At 31.3% G+C, this 24017-nt stretch overlaps 1 protein-coding gene across 1 annotated transcript in view; it reads right to left on the bottom strand.

Annotated features, from left to right (window-relative positions):
- Window positions 1–1134: 1134 nt before the first annotated feature.
- The window catches only part of LOC134704819 (fibroblast growth factor receptor 2-like), a 77294-nt gene continuing 54411 nt past the window's right edge, over window positions 1135–24017 (bottom strand). The window contains exons 5-14 of the mRNA XM_063563600.1: window positions 17596–17886; window positions 16565–16609; window positions 14051–14205; window positions 9585–9786; window positions 6650–6766; window positions 4769–4923; window positions 4385–4498; window positions 3346–3460; window positions 2462–2555; window positions 1135–1973 (exon numbers count right to left, since the gene is read on the bottom strand). Of these exons, the coding sequence (XP_063419670.1) occupies window positions 1820–1973; window positions 2462–2555; window positions 3346–3460; window positions 4385–4498; window positions 4769–4923; window positions 6650–6766; window positions 9585–9786; window positions 14051–14205; window positions 16565–16609; window positions 17596–17886 (1442 nt within the window). The 3' untranslated portion in view covers window positions 1135–1819. The remainder of the gene's footprint in view (window positions 1974–2461; window positions 2556–3345; window positions 3461–4384; window positions 4499–4768; window positions 4924–6649; window positions 6767–9584; window positions 9787–14050; window positions 14206–16564; window positions 16610–17595; window positions 17887–24017) is intronic.

Genomic DNA, 24017 nt, shown 5'->3' with positions numbered 1-24017 from the left:
CAAATGGATATCACCGAAAACAGACAAAATAGTAAAAGCAACATTACTAAGGACAAAAAAAAAGAACACTATTACACGTCACTAAGATGACAAACAACGTCAGTACACATAATGTATACTTCAAGACTTTCTAGTGTCATTTTTGAAGTTGATACGGAAAATTTATCAACACAGTTTTGGTACTTTCCGATTATTTGTTTTAGGATAAGGGAAATCGGTTGTTATCCCTGGTTCATCAACTTTCTGTTCACACACTTGTGACGTTTTACAAAGTCTGAGTAGAAGCTGCAAGCTCTTAAGTACCGTATAAGTTGGATAATGTTTATTCGATAATCAATTGAAGTTGGTATATCGCTACTAAGCTAATTAAGGTGGGGGAAATAGATCTTTTTATGGATATGTATGTTTGGACTAAATAACAGATATCATGCAAACAAGAGTGAGAAATTAACCCATGGAATATTGTCTATAGTAAAGCTTTATTGTTGAATGCATGCTAAAAATTAAATACAACATTTGATAATCTACATAAAAAAACAACGCATAAAGTAGAGCTCTTCATATTGGGTTTAAAACACAAATACTGAAAAGCATTACATTTTCTCTAGTTTAATAAATTATCTTCCCAATCTTCTTACTTAAAGTACATTAAAATATTTTTTAGTTATGCAGTGGGCATTACCAGCAAAATGACTAACTTATCAAACTCAACTTCTATATATATACAAATCAACGATTGTCAAAATATGTCATGTTATATACTTAAACGTTAAACGTTATATATATATATATATATATACAACTCGTCTAAACATCAACCCAACAATGTTAGATCTGTAAATTTGCTTTCGCAAATTTTTGGTTCTTCCCTCGCCGGGATTCGAACCCATGCTACTGTGATATCGTGACACCAAATCGCCTGCACTGCAGCCGTCCCGCTAGACCACACGACCACCTGGGCTCTCCGATGGATACATCTGTTGTAGGGTTGTCACTGACTCAGACGTACTTATGAATATATATATATATATATATATATAAATACTATAAAACCAATGACATGTATAAGCCCATAAATGGTATGTTACATATAACGATTAGAATTAGATATTAGTAAAGAAACAATATTAATAATGATTTTGAAAATATAAATTTATCAATAATATTTCTTCTTGTAAAACATCTATAATAAATCAAAGTCACAGTGTTACATATTTTCTCATGTTCACTTGAAACAGTTTGTTTTGTATTTAGATTTGAAACTATTACATATTTTAAAGCATAATCTAAGTTTTAGCATAACTTGTCGCTGAACATTCCATCATAAATTATTCATTTGAATTTAAAGAAAAAAAATGCATATTTTGTTATTTTAAGTCAATCTTTCTATACGACCCTGCGCAGCTGTTTATTTATGAGTAAATGCAGTTGATGTGACAAAAGATTAAAGGATTATTGTTAAGTTTTACTTTGACTTGAGAGCAGTTATAAGTAGTAAAAGAACATGTTAATCATAGAACAATGGCCGCATATAGGTAGCTTATAAAATATGATCTGATACATTATTTACACAAAACATTATTTACACGGTGATGTCTTCTAATGTTATTGGAAATCATACTTTTGTCATGTTTTATGCTAATTAGATAAAATTCCTGACAATTTAATGTAACTACCAAACGCTATCATTTTTAAATTATCCTACTATCACAGTGTATATTACATATCACATGTCAGACCACTGCTCTCAGAAGTACTTCTCAATTCTTTGTAATTCATCCATCATACACGGGATAAAGAGTTCTTTAAACGTCTTCAGCTATGTTCTGTTATCGTAGATTCGGGATGATCTGTAATAATACTCTTCGTCGGGGCCCTCAGAAAACATCTTTGCTAAGTCGGTATTTAACTTTTTGAAGTTTGGTCTCTTATTCGGCTCATACTGCCAGCATTTCTTCATCATTTTGTAAAACCTGGATAATAAAAGTACAACGAAAAGATATAAAAATGTTTGATAAATAGTCCAAACACAGTTGGATAGTACATAAAATCAAAATCACGTTTCCGATAGACATATAAATAAAACCCTTTATTTTAATTTGAATCTCGAAATTTGTTATGCATCTGCAATTAAAACATCAGATGCTAATTTGACAAAAACTTAGTAATGGTCATTTAAGATAAGATGGACCATGAGCCATATTCCATTAGTTATAATCTATAAGTATTCAGTGAACAGACAAAAGAGAATCAACAAATACCAAAGGAACATTTAAATGAGTCGAATCGTCGGTTATGCTTAGTGGACAGGCAATTGCAGAGTTAATTTTATTTTATTTTCGATTTTAACCATAGAGTAAGTAATATGACTTTATAATTGTAATGTAGTACTGGCAAAATATTTATAAAAAAGGTCAAAGGTTGACATAAAATATATATGGATATATATGTCTTTACTTACTGATCATCGCAGTATTCCGGTTTAGTCATTCTGTTATTCTGTCTGAGCCAGTCGGGCAGACGTGGGCCTTTTACATCAGGGTATGGCGTCTCGCCTTCAAAACAGAAAACATTGAAATCTCAATGCAAACATTTGTTTTTTTATAATATTTTTATTTTGAACATCAAAATAAGTTATATAACTTTTGTGGACAATAGTTATAATATATAATCAGAAGATATACAACATACTAAAAAGACACAGCTGTAATAGTTTGGTAGATTGCAGAGTATGATTGCAAGACAAAGGCTGTTTGCATAAATATATATATATATATAATGAATGTGTTTGTTGTTAATCTTTGTTTTATGACAATAATTGAGTCTTCGGGTTCAGCAGTTCTCTGCGCTACTGACTATATTATTCTTATAAAATAGATATTTTTTTATTCCAAAATTTCTTTTAATTTATAAAAGTGCTATCATATTAGTTTGTTCCATTAATAGTTGCTTCTATAAACGTAACAGTTTGATAACAGAATAAGTTTCTTATGTCATTTTCATTTGTTTTTGTTAAAATATCAACTGCATGAAATATTGATTACAAGTAGAATCACGAATATACTTCATAGTTTAATATAAATTGACTTTTTTTTTTATTATTATAGTGAACACGTAATGGGTCGAAATGCCCAATTATTTTGGATTTTTATTCTATTACTCTAGAAGTTTTTTCTGTTATATTATTTTAGATTATATTTCTGAAAACAAAAATATACAAGCCATAAAGTTACTATTTTTTTTAGAAACGTTTATGTTTTAGTATTTTATCATTTACGGCAGTTTTAACCAAGTAATAAGTAGGTTTTCATTTTAACGTTTTAACAGACGGAAAAAAAAGATTACCCATAGAGAAAATTTCCCACAGGACTATACCATAAGACCAAACATCACTCTTCTCAGTTGCTTTCTTTGTGCTTGACATACATTCAGGAGCCATCCATTTCACAGGAATTCTTTCCTATAAATATTAAAATGATGTTTTAAATACTTCAGTCTTTATTTGACGACTTGGAATTACAATTATAACAAAAACAAAAAAAGATCACTTATACACTACCCCCACAATTGAACAGGTGAAGAAACTTCAATGTTTTGCTAATTTGTTCTCTCAACGAAAACATTTCAATAGTAAAATGAAGGTGCATATTGTCATCATGTACAAGATTTGTCTGAACCGTTTCGTTGAAATCAAATCAGTAGTTTCGGATACAGTCAAGTTATCCTTTTTTTATTTGTGGCAATGTAAATGTTTAATAATGGAAAAAGAGATGATTTGCATAAAAAGAAACGATATAAAAGTTGCACACATTGCTATTCAGTGTTAGGATTTCCCAAAAAAAAAATTATAAAAAAAACATCGCTCATATTAATTGCTAACTTTTCTTGTATATTGTCATGATTTTGTATGTCCATTGTATGAGATGACAAATTATGGAAGCAGTGTGTTTAATGTTGAACCTCGAAAGTGGATATCAAATAAATTTCTTTTTTAGTATGTGTAATTTTGAGAACTGACTTTGATGATTGACAGTTTGATAGTTTCTTTTTAATTTTTACATCTTTTTACATCTTTTTTTTTTTTTTTAAAAAGATTTCATGACGATTTAGAGTTTATTCATCTAGGTTTAGCAATTCCCAATGTAATTTTATTTCAATAAATATGTATGTAAGGCAAATTGATAGCGGAAAGTATTAATCAACATTAATTATTCATTTTCATTTATTCAACTTATCGTTTGGAATTTTGTCTTCCGTATTCAATTATGTTTTTCCTGTGTACTGTGTTCCTAATTAAAAACAATGAAGCCTGCTGTTTCAGGCTACAAATACTGAATGACGTTGTCTTTTATCCTTTCGTCTGTAAACAAATGTATGTACTTACACCTGTATCGTCGTTATCCTTATCAGCGTCTGGATCAGGTCCAAATCCTGTTATCTTTGGTTCTAACAAAAAGTTTAGGAGAATATTTCTTGCTGCAAGTCTTCTGTGGACAATCTATATGACGTAAATAATATACTATCGTTAGACAAATGAAAGCCATGTAAAATTTTGTATTTTATTCAGTATTTGAGCAGTTGTGTATTGGTACAGCCTTAAATAACCTCTAAGAAAGGAATTCTTCTGGAACCATTTACATATTTGTAGAAACAGACTTAGTGAGTTAGTGGAACCATATCTATCAAATTTATAAAGAATCTACGGTTCCTGTTAACTTTTGATAAAACATTCGAAAATTTCTATAAATAATATAAATTTAACACTTACTCCGTTTGAGGCTAAATAGTCCATGCCCATACAAGTTCCATATGAAATCCGATACAATCTCTCTGTCATATCATCATTCACTTTGGATTTATTATCTCTCAGGTAATCCTTCAAACTTCCAATTTCACAATATTCTAGCACCATGAAAGGTCCTCCTGCGTAATAAAAAAAAAGTTTAGTATATTGACCATTTAATGAGGAGTTCAATCACTTGGGTATGTTCCATAAAAGAAATCAATGAATGTAATAACAAAACAGATACGGTATTCTTCACATTATTAAAGATAATTATTGTGACAAAAAAGATTAATAATAAAATTGACATTTTGTTTTAGATTAAAAAAAAAATGCGTTAAAGGTCAACAACCTAAAACATATATTGGATTGAACTTACTAAAATATTAAAATAATTGTCGAAAATATAACAGAACACTCCAATACATATTGCTGGAGCAATTAACCATGCTTTTCGGACAGTATGGCCGCTTTTGAAATGCTTACGAGTAAAAGAACAATAATTGTAAAGATTCCAAAAATCAAACACTTTGTAAACAATGTTAAATAAAGTTTGCGATCTTTAATTAAATAAATTGAGTGAGCTAACGTGGTCTATTCACATGTTCGGGATCATTAAGAACTTAACGATATTTTCATCTTCATATATACATTTGTAATTCAATGGTTCATTGAACCTTTGACCACGATTTTAAATGTGGGTCTATATAACTGTATAACAAAAGTTGGCACAGGTTGATTAAATATTTCAGATCAAGTGTTAAACCAATTCATTTACCACCAGTTACAACTTAGCGTTTATGTGGACTCAAAACTACTCTTGTGACTTGTAACAATAGATATGAAGGCCGCTAAATTTCTGCTGATCAATTTAAGATATTTTACAGATTAAAAATAAACACAAGTGTAATAAAGCAAATCTTCAGGGAAATGTTCAAATCATATTAATCATAAAATTGGTAAAACTGTGAAAATCGTTTCAGATATGACGTTGCAGGTACGTATTACATTCAATTCAATTGTCTTTTCTTCTGCCTTTTTGTGCTTATGCGGCGTAAAGCAATCAAAAATCAATCAATCTTTTCTTCTGATTCAATTTATATATACATATATTTATCCATACAAAAAACGGACAAACATCAATTGTTTTCAAGGAAAATTGCCGTCCAAAACACTGTGCCGATTATATCCCTTCCGGTAAGCAATTTCGAATCAAGAGAATAGCCCAAAAAAAGAATTTTCCTCAACACCATTTCCGTTTTTTTATATAACAATTAATTATTACATTCTAAAGGGTGTGTTCAAATAACTTTGTTTGACAATTCCTAATTCATTCCTGCAATTGTAATGAGTAAAATTGAGAATGGAAATTGGGAATGTGCCAAAGAGACAACAACCCGACGATAGAACAGACAACAGCCGAGGGCCATCAATGGATCTTCAATGAAGCGAGAAACTCCCACACCCGAATGCGTCCTACAGCTGGCCCCAAAACAAATATTTATACTAGTTCAGTGATAATGGACGTCATACTAAACTCCGAACTATAGACAAGAAACTAAAAATAAAAAAGCATATAAGACTAACAAAGACAAGAGGCTCCTGACTTGGGATAGTTTCAAAAATGCGGCGGGGTTGAACATGTATTTATCTTTGTACTGACGAGCCAAACTCATACAGATTTGTATGTTATAAGTTGCTATTTATAAAGACTTATACATACATACTGTATACAAATTCAGAAAGTGTCGAGTTTCCTTTTACCTTCACATAGATATCTATTCACAGATTAACTCCCTTTGTATAACCAATACGAATCAATAAGAATAAGGTAAAATTATCAATGTATATATATATTAAACTTACGAACGTCGTCTTCAACAAATCCTTTGAAATCAAGTACGTGTTTGTGATGGCCAACTTTTGTTGAATAGAAATTTATTTTTGTCCTCATCTTTCTTAGATCATCATCATTTGCTTGGTCTAAAAATTAAAATAAAAGTCGTCTAAGGATTATATAAAATACTAGAACACACCCGTGACATCGCGGGTCCGTGACTTAAGTATATAACTATGCACAAGCCTTGCTTTAGTATTAGTATTGTCATCTGATAAAATCATGCGGATTATAAGATACACAGTTTTCTCTGCTTTCAAATCTTTCTGTTTGAACCCGTCGAACTGGAACTTAACAATTATTGGTCATGATAAATACTAATTATTTGGAAAACTGTGTGACAAAAGGTCCTGGAATGGAGTATTTTTTTATCAACAGCATTGTCCTATATTAGTTATAAATTAAGTTGAATTCTTTGATTCGCTGTTTTACGTCACTCATGCCCGCTAACAAATTGAAAACTGTACCTATGTAAACGCCTTATTTTTAGTCCAGATTTTTAGTATTCGTATTGTTATCTTAGAAAGTCTTACTGATTAAAATACTATAATCGGTAACAATTTGACAATTTAGTAGTGTCAACCCTGTGATTATGACCCGTGTATATAGCATATTAATCCTGCATACACTGTTTGGTGGTGCCCCTGTCAGATGCGGAACGTACAGATAAGGTAATAAGTAACAGGTGATTATACTATTGGTATCGGTATCGGACTTGACCCAGAACTTCTTAATTATTGGCAATATTAATTACGTGGAAAACAAAAGGGCCTGGAGTGATGTAATTTTTAATCTACACCTTTGTACTATATAAGTTGTATATAAAGTTGAATTCTTTGATTCGTCGTTTTCACGTGATGACGGCTGACAAATTGGACCTCGTAATTTTAGTATTATAGATAATTCCAACTAATTATGAATGAATTATCCAAATACATTGTTACCACGTGCACTATACAGCCAGTTATAAAACCTTCAGAGAAACACTGCTTACTATCATGAATTTCAATGTACCATAGGTGACACTAACTGTGCACCACTTATTGCGGACCTGTTTTTGTATTGTTATGAGTTACAATTCATGATTAAAATAAACAAAGACCCATCGACACAACATCTGATAAACAAATTTAATAATACTTTAAGTTATTTGGATGATATTTTGGCTCTCAATAATGACGACTTCAGTATGTATATTAATGAAATGTATCCTGTTGAACTTACTTTAAATAAAGCTAATACTAACAATGACCACTGCCCTTTCCTCGATCTTATTATATATATCACTAACTGAAAGCTGAATACTAAAATTTATGTTAAAAGGGATGATTTTTCATTTCCTATCGTTAATTATCCGTTTTTAGATGGTGACGTTCCCTTGTCACCATCTTACGGTGTTTATATATCTCAACTTGTACGATTCGCTCGTGTATGTAACAATGTTTTAGATTTTAACGAGAGAAATTTATGTATTACTGAAAAATTACTACACCAACTAACCAAAAACTTGAATATCTGTATGTTTGTTAAAATGATTATTCTAATATGATGAATACATGTATTTGTGGTCCTTATTTTTGAACTTTTATTATGTTATTTTTTTTTATTGCAAATGAAAAATGTTGTATTATATTGTAACTACACCTGATATATTTTTTTGTAAATGAACTAACAAATACTAACACATATATATTTACATGATCTATTGCTAACATTAACGAGGCCGGGATAAGGTACCGGTATTCGATGTTTTCATTACTAACAAATGTACAGATTTCAATAAAAAATGAAAATTAAAAAAAAAAAAAATTACTACACCAAGGTTTTCGATATCACTAACTAGTCAACACATTTACTAAATTTTATCATCGGTATAAAGACATCATTCGTGAATATAGATCAACATGCAGACTTCTTAAACGTTCAGGTATTTCAAATCCAATTTTTTATGGAAATATTCTTTATAAAGCACAAAGGTGTCAGTATTCACCTCAGAAACTTACAAAACCTTTGAATAGATCTATTAAGAAGGGATATAATTACGATACTGTTGTCAAGTCATTAAAGATTGCATATTTTGGCGTTAATATTGAATCACTGATAAGGTCTTTGCATCGGAACTAAACACATTTATTCTAAAAACAGTTGTTGGCATGACACGGGTTATGTTCTTCTCATATATGTGATGATGGTATGATACTAAACCCCTAACGGGAAGGATTGTGCCTGATGTTCATATGTTCATAATCTTTCAGTCAGTTCAATTGAAGTCTGGAGCTGGCATGTCAGTTAACTGCTAGTAGTCTGTTGTTATTTATGTATTATTGTCATTTTGTTTATTTTCTTTGGTTACATCTTCTGACATCAGACTCGGACTTCTCTTGAACTGAATTTTAATGTGCCTGTTGTTATGCGTTTACTTTTCTAAATTGGTTAGAGGTATAGGGGGAGGGCTGAGATCTCACAAACATGTTTAACCCCGCCGCATTTTTGCGCCTGTCCAAAGTCAGGAGCCTCTGGCCTTTGTTAGTCTTGTATTATTTTAATTTTAGTTTCTTGTGTACAATTTGGAAATTAGTTTAGCGTTCATTATCACTGAACTAGTATATATTTTTTGAGGGGCCAGCTGAAGTACGCCTCCAGGTGCGGGAATTTCTCGCTACATTGAAGACCTGTTGGTGACCTTCTGCTGTTGTTTTTTTTATTTGGTCGGGTTGTTGTCTCTTTGACACATTCCCCATTTCCATTCTCAATTTTATTATAGCTACATACGAAAATATAACATGTCAAATCCTATCAGGAAGTCTAGAAATATTGAACTTGATTAAAAAGAACAAACGTTTAATCACATTTATTACATAATAAATGTTTCGTCTCCTTCCTGCTAGTATTATTCAATTTTACCTTTCAATGTCTTTGCAACAACAGTCTCTGCGTCTCTGTTATTACCATAATAAATAGCTTTATAAATTATAGCAAATCTTCCACGAGTTATTTCAGACTCCAGTGATATCGACTTTCGTGATAGAGGTGCTTGGCTCGTTGAGATAAGTGCGCCACCCTCTATATAATATTCATCCTCGTTTACTCCAGAATATGCTCGGTTCTGTGCAAATAAAATATAGAACAAATTGTCTTAATTTGTGTTTTTTTGTCATAGAACTAACTGTTGATTATTGTTTAACAGATTCCATACAAATTAAAAATATAAAGCAAATTGTAATAAGAGAATTCACCCATCTAACGATATATGATCATTTGCATTTTGTCGGCAAAAAACAAAGAATGAAAATGCTTTTCCTATAATTGAATTTGTAAGGCTTATACCTGATTGCCATATGCATTATACAGGCCTTAATTTATATCACAACAAAGAAACTCCTCGACTCAGTAACATTCACTTATATCAGTGTGTAGCAGAGGACCTATTTTTCAATCAAACATGATGGTTTCCCATCTTTTACGCCAGATGTATACAATATTCCTATTCAATGAGTGAAATATTTCTACAAATGCACGTTCCAAGCAGCTTCAGAGTCTATACTAACTGTTTGTGTCTATCTGATGATCCATTACAAATATAATCACCCCGTATAACCCCGATACAAATGAATCCGGACGTTGACGCGTTCGAAGCGATAATCAGGACAACATTTGGGATGACAATAATTTCGAATGCCTCTCTAGAACTTATTTGAGTATATATAAATCTGCAATGAGCATGTTAGTTTATTTATTCAATTATACAGTTGTTGTAAGTTTTAGATATTGTATAAAACGTTTGACAAAAATGCTAGATGCAAAACGCACAGACATGGTGCAATTTCGTACGGTTTATGATATAAACAATGCTGAATATCTTTTCGTGCATACACCTTTGCGTATTAATACCTTAAGCAACACCAAATAACAATACATTGATTTACTACGTGCCTTCAAATGTGCCCTAGAACTTAGAATAAACGCAATATCATACAAAATAAATTTTCTCTTACTGTATTGTTCGTTCCACCAAATGTGTCGCGTTCGTTGTGCGTTTTGAAATAATCACTGTACAGTTCGTTGACAGAAACCGTCACAAATTACTTTCTTGTCAAGGTTTTCGAGATGGTGTCGGCGACCTTTTTGTGTATTTTATTGTAAATTTTTATCTGTTAACTTAGTCAAAGTAGTTGAACTTAAAATATATGTCATACAAAGCCAAAAATGAAATATTTAACCAGCGTACATCTTCTTGGAATGTTTCTATTAAAAATTGAGACTTTCGATGTTTTTCCAAATGAAATGAACAGTTAATAAATATATTCCAGAGGAATTAAAGTTTCAAAAATGTAGTACAGTCATTAAAACTTTAATGACTTCCTTTTCTACAATTTGAGGCTCTTCCAAATGCCGATGTTGGTCCAAATTCGCCTATACGAAAGCAGACATGCATGTAGGTGCTCGTTGAACTTTATTTAAAACGATAAAACTAACGGTTATTAATTTATAATTTATGAATTATGTAAAAAAGAAAAAAAAATGACAGATCTGTATAACCAATGTGCGGCAGGATTAAACATGTGAGCCTCCAATCATCTCCTTAACCCAGAACACTGATGTAACAGCACATCATGATAAAAAAAGTTCAGTTGCAATTGGCTAAACTCAAAATGTCAGTACAAGGCACAAAAAACATATACATAAAATATCGACAAAGGAGTAATTGTAGTAACTGATAGTTATTTCAAAGCGAATTACTACTCAGAAGTAATTTATGTATCTAAAGAATGTTAAGTGATGTTTTGATTTAACAGGTACAGCAAAACTTTCTATATTGTGGCCGATTTTTTTTTATTCATTAAAGAATTTGGTGAACGGTGACTGGGAAATATACTATTAGATATGATTACTTTGGTCTTTTTCCGATAGGCAAACAAAACTGACTGAAGTTGGCCACCCGTTTAGTTGTGTTGGATGTAAAAGTACACAGTCACATCCAGTCCGAATGGGAATATAAAATCCAATGTCTCGTATAAAGAGAGTACCACGCTAACTACACTGTACAAACCCCTGTAAAAACTTCAAGAGAGGTCCATAAATAGCCTATTGAAAGGCACCATTTGTTTCCTTATAAAATATACATAATTTTATCCAGTGGCAATTCAAACGTCCCTGACGTAATTCCGGAGGGTCTCCTTCCAGGACTTACATGTAGTATGTGTTGCTACTGTGTGCTTATCCTGAACATGCATGACATATTTGTAAGTGAACGTTAAGCAACCATCAATCAGCCATTACGTACGCGTGTCATAAACAAATAAAAGGGTCCATCTATTGTTTAGTACCAACATGAAAGAAGAAACTCAGCAAGTGTCTAAGGTTAGGTTTGTGATTGATGCTTTGCTCAACCCATAATTTACCAATGACGCCAAGGGTAACTGGGGAATATAAATATGGTCCTTGTGGTCTTCTGTAAAATAAATCAAAATTTAAATGAAATGCATATGGGTGGGTATAGACTTTAAAGGTGCTTAAAATAACCAGAATGACCTCCCCAAACATTTAGATTTTTGCACTACAGTAGAAAGACTGTAATGTTCGGGGAATTTAAGCATATTAATCTTTATACCTTAAAAATTAAACAAACACAAACACATAATTGAAGAGAGCAAACCAGTTAATATTAAGTATTGTCTCTTCATCTTGATATCTTTACATTAAAGTAACTGTATTACTATTGATGGCTATCCGTTACATGTTCCTTGCATACACCTTTTCTTAAGCCTTAATGTAACTCTATGGTAATCTATGACCCCTTTGGACCCGCCTGTGAGATTCAGACCAAAAGGCTTAACCTATAATTCATTGATTGTTTTCTATATCAAATAGAAGATGTGCTATTGAAACAGCTCTTCACAAAAGACCGAACGAAACAAAAATGAACAATTATAGGTCACCGTACGGCCTTTAACAAAGAACAAAGCCCACACCGCTATAAAACACACCGAAATAACAAATGTATAGTACAATTCATACGAGAAAACAAACGGCCCAATTTATACACAAAATAGTGAACAAAAAATATATATAACTTCTGAATTACACGCTCCTGGCTTTGGACAGGCACATACAGAATATGGCGGGATTAGACATGTTAGCGGGCACCTAACCCACCACCAAACCGTACATTAAATGTTGTATGGTAAGCACTTTCAAATATGCTATAAAATCAGAAATCGGGCGTGTGTATCTGTATGCTTAGTCATAGTTGCATCTGTCGAGTTATTGTTATTTCCTACCAATTCACACTTTCGTATACATGAGGATTTTTTTACATGTAAAAAAAATTTCCCCAGAGTTTTTCGACAGTACAACTAACATTATGGGTTGCTGTCTGCATGTTATGGTGGTAAAATATCATTTTCAAACATAAATATTGGTTATAATCATATCAAAGCATAATTTAATACATACAAAATTCATTGACAAACGCAATATTGTGTCAACGAAGCGTACAGTATAAAAAGGTGTAATGACAACGAAGCGATACACAACATGAAAATAAAGACACTTCAAAACGTGTATTTTTTTGTTTTTAGATACAACAGAAACAAACGATCTTCATAAATTTGTTAATTTATACTATGAAGTTTTCAAAAATGTATGTTTTAAAAACTATGAGGTACGAGAAACATTAAGTTTTGAATGTTTAAAAATACCAAGCACGTTTTATCATTGATATCGTCGTGCGTTTTTTTATATTTGTATATAAAAATGTCACATTTTTGAAAAAAACATTTTAGTAACTAATGAGTATTATGGCAAAGAATATATTGGAGCAAAATATCCGAAGAATAGATATTGGACTGTCTTTAAAAGTATGAATTCCTTACTGTCTGAACTCAGTGCTACACGGTGTGTTCGACTCGAACGCGTCAACGTCCGGTTTCATCTGTATCGGGGTTATACAGGGTGATAATGCACTATGATATGATTGCAATGAGACAACGATCGGCTGGAGTTCATATGAAGTGAATAGAAGCATTTATAGGCAATTAAAAATGTTTCTACTATAATTTTCCCATATCATTTTTTTTAATGCTGTTAAAGTCATTCAGTCGATGGTGAGCTTGTCTTGTATATAAACAGCTTGTTATTATACAAACTGTATGTTGACCTTCAGGTGTTTTTCTTTTTTCGTGTTGTTACTTGCTACGTAACATATAACACAATTTTCCTTTAATTTATATTGATTTATTAAACTTTAACTCGAACTATATATAGGGTATACGATAAACTCAAAACTCACACAAATACAGATCCACTGGATATGTTCGATTACTGTTATTAAAACGATCATTAATACTATATACTAAATATTTACTTACGTTATAACCTGATTTCGATTCCGGATCTCTTAGTTTTATTGTATTTCTGATTTTGGTAAACCCAGTATTAACCTGTTCCTTTGCCTTTGAAAGACGTCCACTTCGGTACAAAAAGATCATGATGATAAAGAAAATTAGGAGAAGCAAAATAAATCCTGAAAAGGCAAATAGAAAATTGATAGTGACGTCTTGATTTGTATACGATATTTGTATTTATAGAAAAATAATTATTCACAAAAATCAAAATTAAAAGTATTTTCATAGGGATTGGTCACACGGAAATTTGTATTTGAATGGTGTATATTTGGTAAGGTCCATAAAAAATTACACATGCATGAATATATCAGTTGATACATTATTCCTCGGTTTACGTTTGTCATAATCTATTTAATACGTCTACCACTTAAAACATAGCGTCTTTGATTAAACTGGTGGCTCTTAAGAGCATGTTTCACTCACCTATGTCTATGCGGATCTTCAACAATGAACACTATCAAAGATACAGACTAGACTATTATGACTAAAACATCATTTTTGTTGTTTTTGTGTGCTCATAATTATTCCAGAAAGACATTATCTCTATCTCCATATACGTTTTGTTAAAAATACAAAAGGGGCAACACATATTAACACTTAAAGACAATAAATCCCATACGAAAACATCTGATAATTTCGGTAATACAGACTTATTTGTAGAACTCGTGTTGTTGATGATGTTTGATTTTTCAAGTGTCTCTCCGTACATTTAGTTGTTAAGATAAAACGCATAGATATAGTTGATAAAAATCGTCATCAACATGATTTTTATAAGAACAATAAGGTGTCGCCAAACTATTTCGTCGATGTCGACGTATGTTTGAAATTCTATTGCATAAATTTCTTTCCATCATTGATAATTATAAAGATTTCATTCATGCAAAAATGAAAAAAAGTTAAAACATATCATCACAAATAATAGATCGTCTGACCGCTTTGATGTAAAAAGAAGTACTCTAAACTTTCTGCCCCTATTTTTTTTATTTTCCTATAGCTGTTTTGAAAACAATAGACACAACTTCCATGATACCCTTTTATTATATTTTAAGCCATATTGGGCATGTCAGCGAACGAAGTCTTCTGACACATTTATAAACTAGATTCTTCAAGAATGATGTTTGCCAAGTTTGAACCTTTTTTTTCTGAGCGTCACTGGTTAGTCTTGTGTGGACAAAACGTACCTCTGGTATATAAAATTTTAAACCTTGTACCTTTTGTTAGCTGTTATTCGTGTGTTTCTCTGTCCTATATGTTTTCCCATGTATTTGTATTGTAGTCCTGTCATGTACTGTTGTCATTTTAATGTTATATTTAACATTGTCATAAAAGCGAGAGGTTTGGCATCCCACAAAACCAGATTCAACCCACTATTTTTGTCTTAAAATGTCCTCTATCAAGTCAGGAAAATGGCCATTGTTATATTATAGTTTGTTTCTGTATGTGTTACATTTTAATGTTGTGTTTCTTGTGTGTCGTTGTTCCCCTCTTATATTTGATGCGTTTCCCTTAGTTTTAGTTTGTAACCCGGATTTTTTTTTCTCAATCAAGTTTCGAACAGCGGTATATTACTGTTGCCTTTATTTGTATTAGTTTTGGACCAATAGAATATATGATAAATTTAACGGACGGCGACAATGGCAGATGACAAACACTAAGAGATGAAAATTTCACTATGTCCTTTTTGACTGATGAGATAACTAGCATCTTAATACTATTCAATTTCGTACAAAGTTTGGATATTGCTGTCGTAAATTATGTAACCTAAATTATCTCAATTGGTATTTTATTATTTTTAAGTTAGTATGTTATAATCGTAGCAATAGTAATCAAAGGTACCAGGATTTTAATTGAGTATGCCAGACGCGCGTTTCGTCCACATAAGACTAATCGGTGAAGCTCATATCAAAATATGTATAAAACAAAGCAAGTACAAAGTTGAAGAGCATTCAGGATCCAAAATTTATAAAAGTTGTGCCAAATACGGCTCAAGTAATCTATGCCTGGAAAAGAAAATACTTAGTTTTTCGAAAAATTAAAAATTTTGAAAATAGGAAATTTATAAAAATGACCACTTTATTGATATTCATGTCATCACCGAAATGTTGACTACTGGGCTGGTGATTACATCGGGGACGAAACGTCCACCAGCAGTGGCATCGACCCAGTGGTGTAAATAGTTATCAAAGGTATAATGCTTATAGTTTTGTACGCCAAACGCGCGTTTCGTCTACATAAGACTCATCAGTGACTCTCATATCAAAATATTTATAAAGCCAAATAAATAAAAACAAAATAGGTAAAATTTGGGGATGCTCATATAACTATAATCACACATTGCTGTCAATCTGATTGAAATGCGGTAAAATAACAGAAGAAAAAAACAAGAATATCATTGATCACTGAAAACAACTGTTCTTGTAGCTTTTATGTTCTAGTTTCAAATCAGATTTGTTGAATTGAGTGACACATGATTCTTACCAACACTTATTCCAGCTATGGCTCCAGTAGACATTCCTCCAGATTCTGTAAATTACAAAATGGAAAGTTAGCGTATCGTTTTGAATATTAGCCTTTTGAAATTAAAAAAGGTGGAAATCTGTAAAGGATACAGAAATTGAAGAAAGCAGACTACATGAAATGGGATAAATGCTTTTGCTCCGAAAGGTTTAAACAGATCAACTCCGCTAGTAGAAAACGTATTTCTTGTGACATGAGAAATATATTAATGTCTTTTAAAATGTAACACGAATCTCGCTAAGCATAAAGATTTATAAATGAAAATAAGATTCAAACAACATAATCATAAGTTATTTTTTCAATCAGAATTGCATATGAAGTTTCTCTGATTGGTTTAAAAATGGTAAAAACTACATTCTGACTTATGTTACAAGAAACAATCGTTTGATAAGGTACTAGTAATTATTTTGGATAATCAAAAATTTTGGTCTCAAACATCAAAGGAGAGCAGCAAATTCGTTAAATGGACATTTGATGCAGGAATATTGGTATGCTTTTAAAATCCGGATTTGCTGTTTTTTTCTTTGAAATATTCATGATCAATAGATATGTGATATAGTCGAATAATTTAATTTTTTTACGTAACAATGACCACTTTCAATGTTTATGGCATCGTAAGATATTTGAAGTTTGATTACTAGTATCAATTAATTTCACAAAGTTGGAGCATTTAACTCATATATTTGAATACCAAAAGTGTATATAGACAGAGAAATTAATTCAGTGTTTACTTATGAAAAAATAGGACTTGTAAGTAATCCAATGAAATACATAACCAATAACGAAGTCCTCTTTTGAACATTGATTTGACCAGAATACACTTGTGAATATCTAAAACAGTGCTTCATTCGTATTTTGGTCAAACACATGTCTAAATAAGAACCATATAATTAAACCACCATTTCTTCGGAATATTGGACAAGCTATTGGTGTATATGTGAATAAACTGCACATACATATACAAATAAATAACATATCATAATGATACTAGCCTGTTGGTTTGATAAGCGTGATAGTTGCGTTGACTGCATCACTCATTTCAAAATAATCGTCTGTACCATACTTAGTGAACATATGTATAATGTAAGTAGCAGATGCATTTAAACCTCCAACAGTGTATGATGTTGCATCTTTGGAAACTTTGTGTTCCTGTGAATGGCCTTCCTCATTTGTTACCATTAGTTTTATACCGAGTCTAACATAGCAGGACTTTGGCTGTTCCCATGTTATTTTAAAACTGTCTTCTTTTACAACTGGAACTTGCAAATTTGAAACTCCATAATCTGAAAGATAATTCAATATACAATACAACTTTATTTGGAAACACTCAGACACAGACTAACATGTGCAACAAGAGGCAAAATACATAGTCATAATTATGATTACTACAAAACAATGTAAACAGGAATCATATTAATTACAATTTTTTAATTAATTTCTTAAAAAAACAATAATTAGTTTTTTAAGAACTTTGATATAGCAAAATGAAAGTATTCCCTTCATTTTCTCAACACATTGATGAATGCGGTAATATTTTGAAATATATTTTTTTCTGACATTTTTAACAATATCAGATTAGCACTCAAATAAGTAATGAAACTCATTTCCAATTGACAAAGAGCAGATATGACACTGTCTTTCATCACTAAGAATTCCATTCCATCTTCCTGTTTCAATTGGTATTTTAAGTTTGCAGCATTGCAGCTTTTACGATCTGCAGATGAGAGTATCAATAAATATCTTTCTAAGCCAAAGAAGATTTGAAAAGACCGTTATATTTCCCCCTCGATGAGTTTTTGATTTGAGAGTGCCATTGTTGGATAATTATCGAACTCTCTGAAACTGAAATTATATAAATTTGTTTTCAAACAAACTTTATACAGGGACTGATCAAGGGGAATGGAAACAAACAAAAATACGCACTTTAATCACTGATGAGTCTTTTGTAGACGAAACGCGTGTATAGCGCAAATATGAAATTTCTATCCTGGTATCCTGAGTTTTATTATTGACTTCACATTGTGTCATTTGTCTTTCCGTAACAACGTTCAATTGAGAGGCATTAAGAGATCAAAAGCTATATCTTTTGAATACTTGAAAAAATAATTCGATAGATTCAACTGCCATAGAGAACACGCGACATTGATAAACACATACTCGAATCGCACATATTTTAATTTTGCTTTGCATCATCAAAGCAGAAAATGCATATTGGTATAATATTCTATTACAAATAAAGCAACCAATTATTTCTTCCAAAGTTTTTCAGGTTACAACAAGTTTCTATCCACTTAACCGAATATCTGAATAAAGAATAACTAAGAATGTAGTAGTAGCAATGGGATGATTGACGAAGTATTTCACAATACGAAATACAATGAAAATCGAATGTTTTAGAAATTCGGGCCCATCATCAATTCATTATCATATTATCATATTTTTTTTTTATATATTTCTGGAAACGATTGCACCAACAAGCACACAAACTGTGTTTATAAACATCTATATGCAAAAATGATTTGACATTTTGACTTCCTAGAAAACCGTCACAACAAAAAGATGAATAAATTTAAATAAAATTTGAAGATGTAATTTAGATATATAAAGAAAACAGTTATACACCGATCTTTAATAGTCATAAATCGAATAAGCGAAAACAAATGCGGGTAAAAAACTTAAATCTAGAGAAACACATCAACTATAAGAAGCGAAAACAAATGAATGTTAAAAACTTAAACCTAGAGAAACACATCAACTATAAGGAGAAAACAAAGGAACAACAGAAACATTGAATTGCCAAAACAAACAAAATAACAACAACAAAATAACAAACCAAACAAACAAACCAAACGCCATCATATATTGAAACGGACTATTTTATAACAACTGCCACTTGGTACAGGAAATTTAAAAAACAAAAGGGTTGGTTGAACTATTACTCGAAACTAAAGTGACAATGTCGTGACAAAAAAGACAAAAGAAGAAAAAACAACATTCTGCAAAGCTCAACATTATTATCTACAGACTGAACAAAATGACTCGTCATTCTTCCCATGAAAGTACAAACCCGTGATAAGTTTAATCAATTCAGATGTCCATAAATGAAATAAACCCGTCGTCAATAAATGACATTACAAAGGGACATAATTCCTAAAATGGACTAAGATGACCATCCCGTCTTGGTATTTTTATGCTCTGAGCCGAAGTCGGAAGGAATAAAAATCCTTATCAAAGATAGTCACATTGTATACCGTGTTTGAAACCAAACATTTTGCTAACTTTACGGATAACGTGTATTATATTCCGATAATAGTTTTTTTGTTAAACATGCACCATACATAATATTTGTTAAATATTAATATCTGTTTATTATTTGAAATAACTCATGTATGAAAAGTAAGTCGCAAAATAAAATTTATTATGACTGACATTTGAGCTAAAAACCCTGTTTGTAATATATACTGACATCTCTGTGTAGTTATCAATTCACCCCGAACATTTTGTTATCATTTATAGAAGTTTCTTTAAAAAACGAGTTTAAAATCTAGTTCCTGACAGTGTAATAAATTTGAGAGAAACCAACAAAGCTATGACTTTTTGCGACATTGATATGAAATAAGCAATGAGTTGTCACAAAAAGAGGTAAACTTAATTCAAAACGTGTGGTACTTGCGATGTTTAATATTTCACAATAATAATGTATTGCACCCCGTGTGTTCTTTATTGAAGCTAATACAAACTCCAGATCACTATTGCTGTCTTCATATGGCCTAATGCGACATGGTGAGTAAATTCTATTGTTTTTTGCGTTGATTCACCTTTCTAATACCTTGTTCCCGCTGCCAATATTGCTAACAAAAAAGTACAAATATCAAGAAGCATGGATAGTTTATCGTCTCATTAGATATCTTCGAGAGGGTATTAGTCTGAAGTAGAACAAAAATAAAAACAAACAATGTTGACCTACCCAATCGACTCTAGTTTTACTTACATTCTTGTATACCACTGAGGTTTCTCACGCTTATTATCTGTAAAGTTTAAAGAATACATTGTTTAAATGGTCGTACCTATGATAACTATTATTTAGTTTTAATTTGATATGTATCTGGAAAAATTGTTTTTAATAAAACTTGTATAAAATTAAAAAAATTAAGATAAATTGGCATACAGTAGTTCATAACGGTAATATTAGTATGAGTGCATAATTTATTCTTTAACATTAAGTATTGAAGGATATTTGTTAATACACTAATTTGTTTTTGTTAAGCAGCTAAATGACGCTGATATATAACAGTCGATTTTGATTTTGCTCACACAAAATGCTATGCAGGAACTTACGTTTAAAGTTTTTTCTCTATATAACATGGCTCCATTATATGACGTTATTTCTAAACGGTGCATCTCAGTTGTTGTAGCATTCATAGCAACCCCCATCCAACAATTGTCTATATCCAACCTTAGTGTTGCCATGTAACATTTACTACGGTCTGCTTCTGAACAGTAGCATTCTCCAATGGTTTGACAATCGCTAGCACTCTGAAATAAAAGGAAGACAACAATACTAATATTTAACCTTGAGACCTCGTGATTTTACATCCCGTCGATACTGGTTACTTATATCTTGGAATTGCAACAGGTAATACGTTTCTCAGGCTGTCTATGATGCTGGATGTGTACTATTTGATACTTTAGTATAGTATAACATGGTTTATTTATAAGTTGTGATTGGCTTTACACAACTTTCAGCAGCTGCTGGTAATTTTGTGTCGGTGCGTTATTTCAATTATTTAGTTTTTTTTGCATCGTACCGATTTGTTTAGCTCGCCCAATGGCAACTAATTCTTACATTTGTGTCTGCTTTTACCTCAAAATTCCAGATAAGGCTTGAATTGGGTCTATCATATAAGTTTATTTGTTATAAGTCAGTCCATTAGTTTTCTAGTCTAACATGTCTAAATGGTTTTACATTTCGTGGTGTCGACACTTTATGAAGCCTACAATACTATTAGGTTTTCTCATTGTTGAAGGCTGTTCTGTGGACTACAATTGCGTATATCAATAAAATAGATGTGTATGATTGCTAATGAGAAAATGATCAAACAAATTTTAAATGAATTGTTGCGGCTGGTTGTCTTGCTGGCAGTCAAACAACATCCGTCATTATTAGTGTAATCAAATACTTCAACAAGAAGTGACCACCATCAGTGGCAGTGTCTTTATTGTAATATAATAGTACACTCCTACACAATCTGTTTGAGTCTACGTTCATACTTATCATTAGTTGCTTTTTCATACAACATTCAACATTGTACTGCTTTGACTGATACCTATTTGTTGAATCGTTTAAGAATGTTTAAAATAACAAAAAAACAGATTACCACTATCAAATCAGCATTACTATATCTGTGTTCATATTTAACTTCACCAGACTGTGTTACAATTATCAGCTTAACTAAGGGAACTCCACTATGCACGTCTTTAGACACAAATGATAACCTGGAAGGATAAAGTGAAATTAAGGCAATTTTGTTTCAGATCGCATTCATAGATTGAGTAGAGACGAGTCAAGCTGAAAGTTTTATTAAATTTGATTAACATTGAAAGACTTTTATATGAGTGATCTCCGGTAGTCTTTCACTGTATATTTTGGAATAGCAAACTGGCACTTTCAGTCCCTCAGTAAACATAAAACAACACATTTTCACAAGTTTCTCTTGAATTCATTTGTAGATATATTTACATTTCCTAACTACATGTATACTATTATGAAGATTGAAAGATCAGGATAATGTAGCCAACGTCCGAGGCTGTTTAAACTGAATATATTTTGAATTCAAATTGTTTTTCGTCTTTCTATCATTTCCCTTATTACTGGGTAAAACTATAGACAATAATGCAGATGTAACTACAGGCAAATTGAGTACTTATTTCAAATTAAAAAAAAATCTCCAAAAGGAGAGCATATTAATGTTAAGCAAATAAATATCAGTATCGAAAAAGCTTAACTCAATTTAGAATCAGTGCTTATCAGTTAGCAATTGAGAAAAGTAGATATAAAAAAATCGATTAATATGAGACGTTATTATAATTGCGTACACCACAATCTGGAGATATTCCTTCAGCAACTTCATTACGTATACAATTACATTTATCATTCATGATGACACGAGGTCCCACAATGAAATGCACACTTAAATTAGGTAAAAACTTGATCATAGCTAAAAAAAATCAATTATAATTATTGAATACTTCTTTTTGTAACTGCATTGGGTTGTCAAGGGGTTGACCGTGCGCACATTTTTAGAATGAAACGCTTCCGCGCTTCATACAAAAGGTACTTCAGTCAACGCTTTTACACCCCAATACAGTTACAAACCAAGCATTCAATGTAAAAACGTCCCTTATATTTTAAAGTATGAAAAATTTCTTTAGTTGATGTCATGTGAGTCTGAAAATGTTAACATGTCAGTGTTAAGATATATTAGTGACTTTTAGTACTTGTTTTGAAATTAGAGAAAATTGCACTTTTTTTTGTATGTATGATAGAGACAAAATATTCTTATTTATCTATTTTAAAACACATCTAGTATGGAAAAGTATTATTTAATCATCTATATTTACTTTTATATATCGTCTGTTTTATTTTCTTCTTGAAATAAAATTTCATTGATAAAAGTCTATGTCTCACAAAGAGATATACGCTATTTACATAAGCTTCTGGTTTTAATTCTTTTAACTATGTCTATCATTCATTAATATTACGGAATTTCCAAATTTTTATTACTTTCGTCACATACTCATTGCAGCCGGCAAGATATTGAAGATAGAATACGGAATAACAAACTGGCCGCTCACTATATATACATTAAGGAAGAATCGGACTCATTTATAAAAAAAAATTTATGATAAATTCTAGAAAAAACATCCCTCGTCAAGGGGACACTTCACACAGAGGGCTTCTTGTGCCAATTTCGATGGATTGCACAAAGGTAAAATGTACACAGAACTAGTTCATTTAAAAAAAAATGTAGATATAAGTAAATTGTAAGTACGAAACCAGGCTGGACTAATTTAAGTGAATGCTCTGAAGAAAATGACTTATTCACGCACTTTATTTATTATTATTTTCTTAAGCCATAAAATATATATCTGCAGTTAAATTCGAAATGTTTTTGAAAATTTAGTTTTTAAAAATTATATATGAAGATGTTAATGTTACTTTCTAAATTCTCTAGAAACTTAGAGCTTGACATATTGTGAATTTACCTTCCATCACTCTCTTTTGTGAAAATTCCAACGTTTTTTAAAGAAACATAATCAAAGAGTATGTAAAGGATATAACCTATTATCTCATAACAAATTCATAAAAGCAACTTAAAAATAAATTCAAATTTGGTTTAAGACTTGTATAGTG

This window comes from Mytilus trossulus, chromosome 2 (genome assembly GCF_036588685.1).
Source record: "Mytilus trossulus isolate FHL-02 chromosome 2, PNRI_Mtr1.1.1.hap1, whole genome shotgun sequence".
Taxonomy (NCBI): Eukaryota; Metazoa; Mollusca; class Bivalvia; order Mytilida; family Mytilidae; genus Mytilus; species Mytilus trossulus.
The sequence above is the reverse complement of the archived record's forward strand: the minus strand, read 5'-3'. Positions and strand labels throughout refer to the sequence as shown.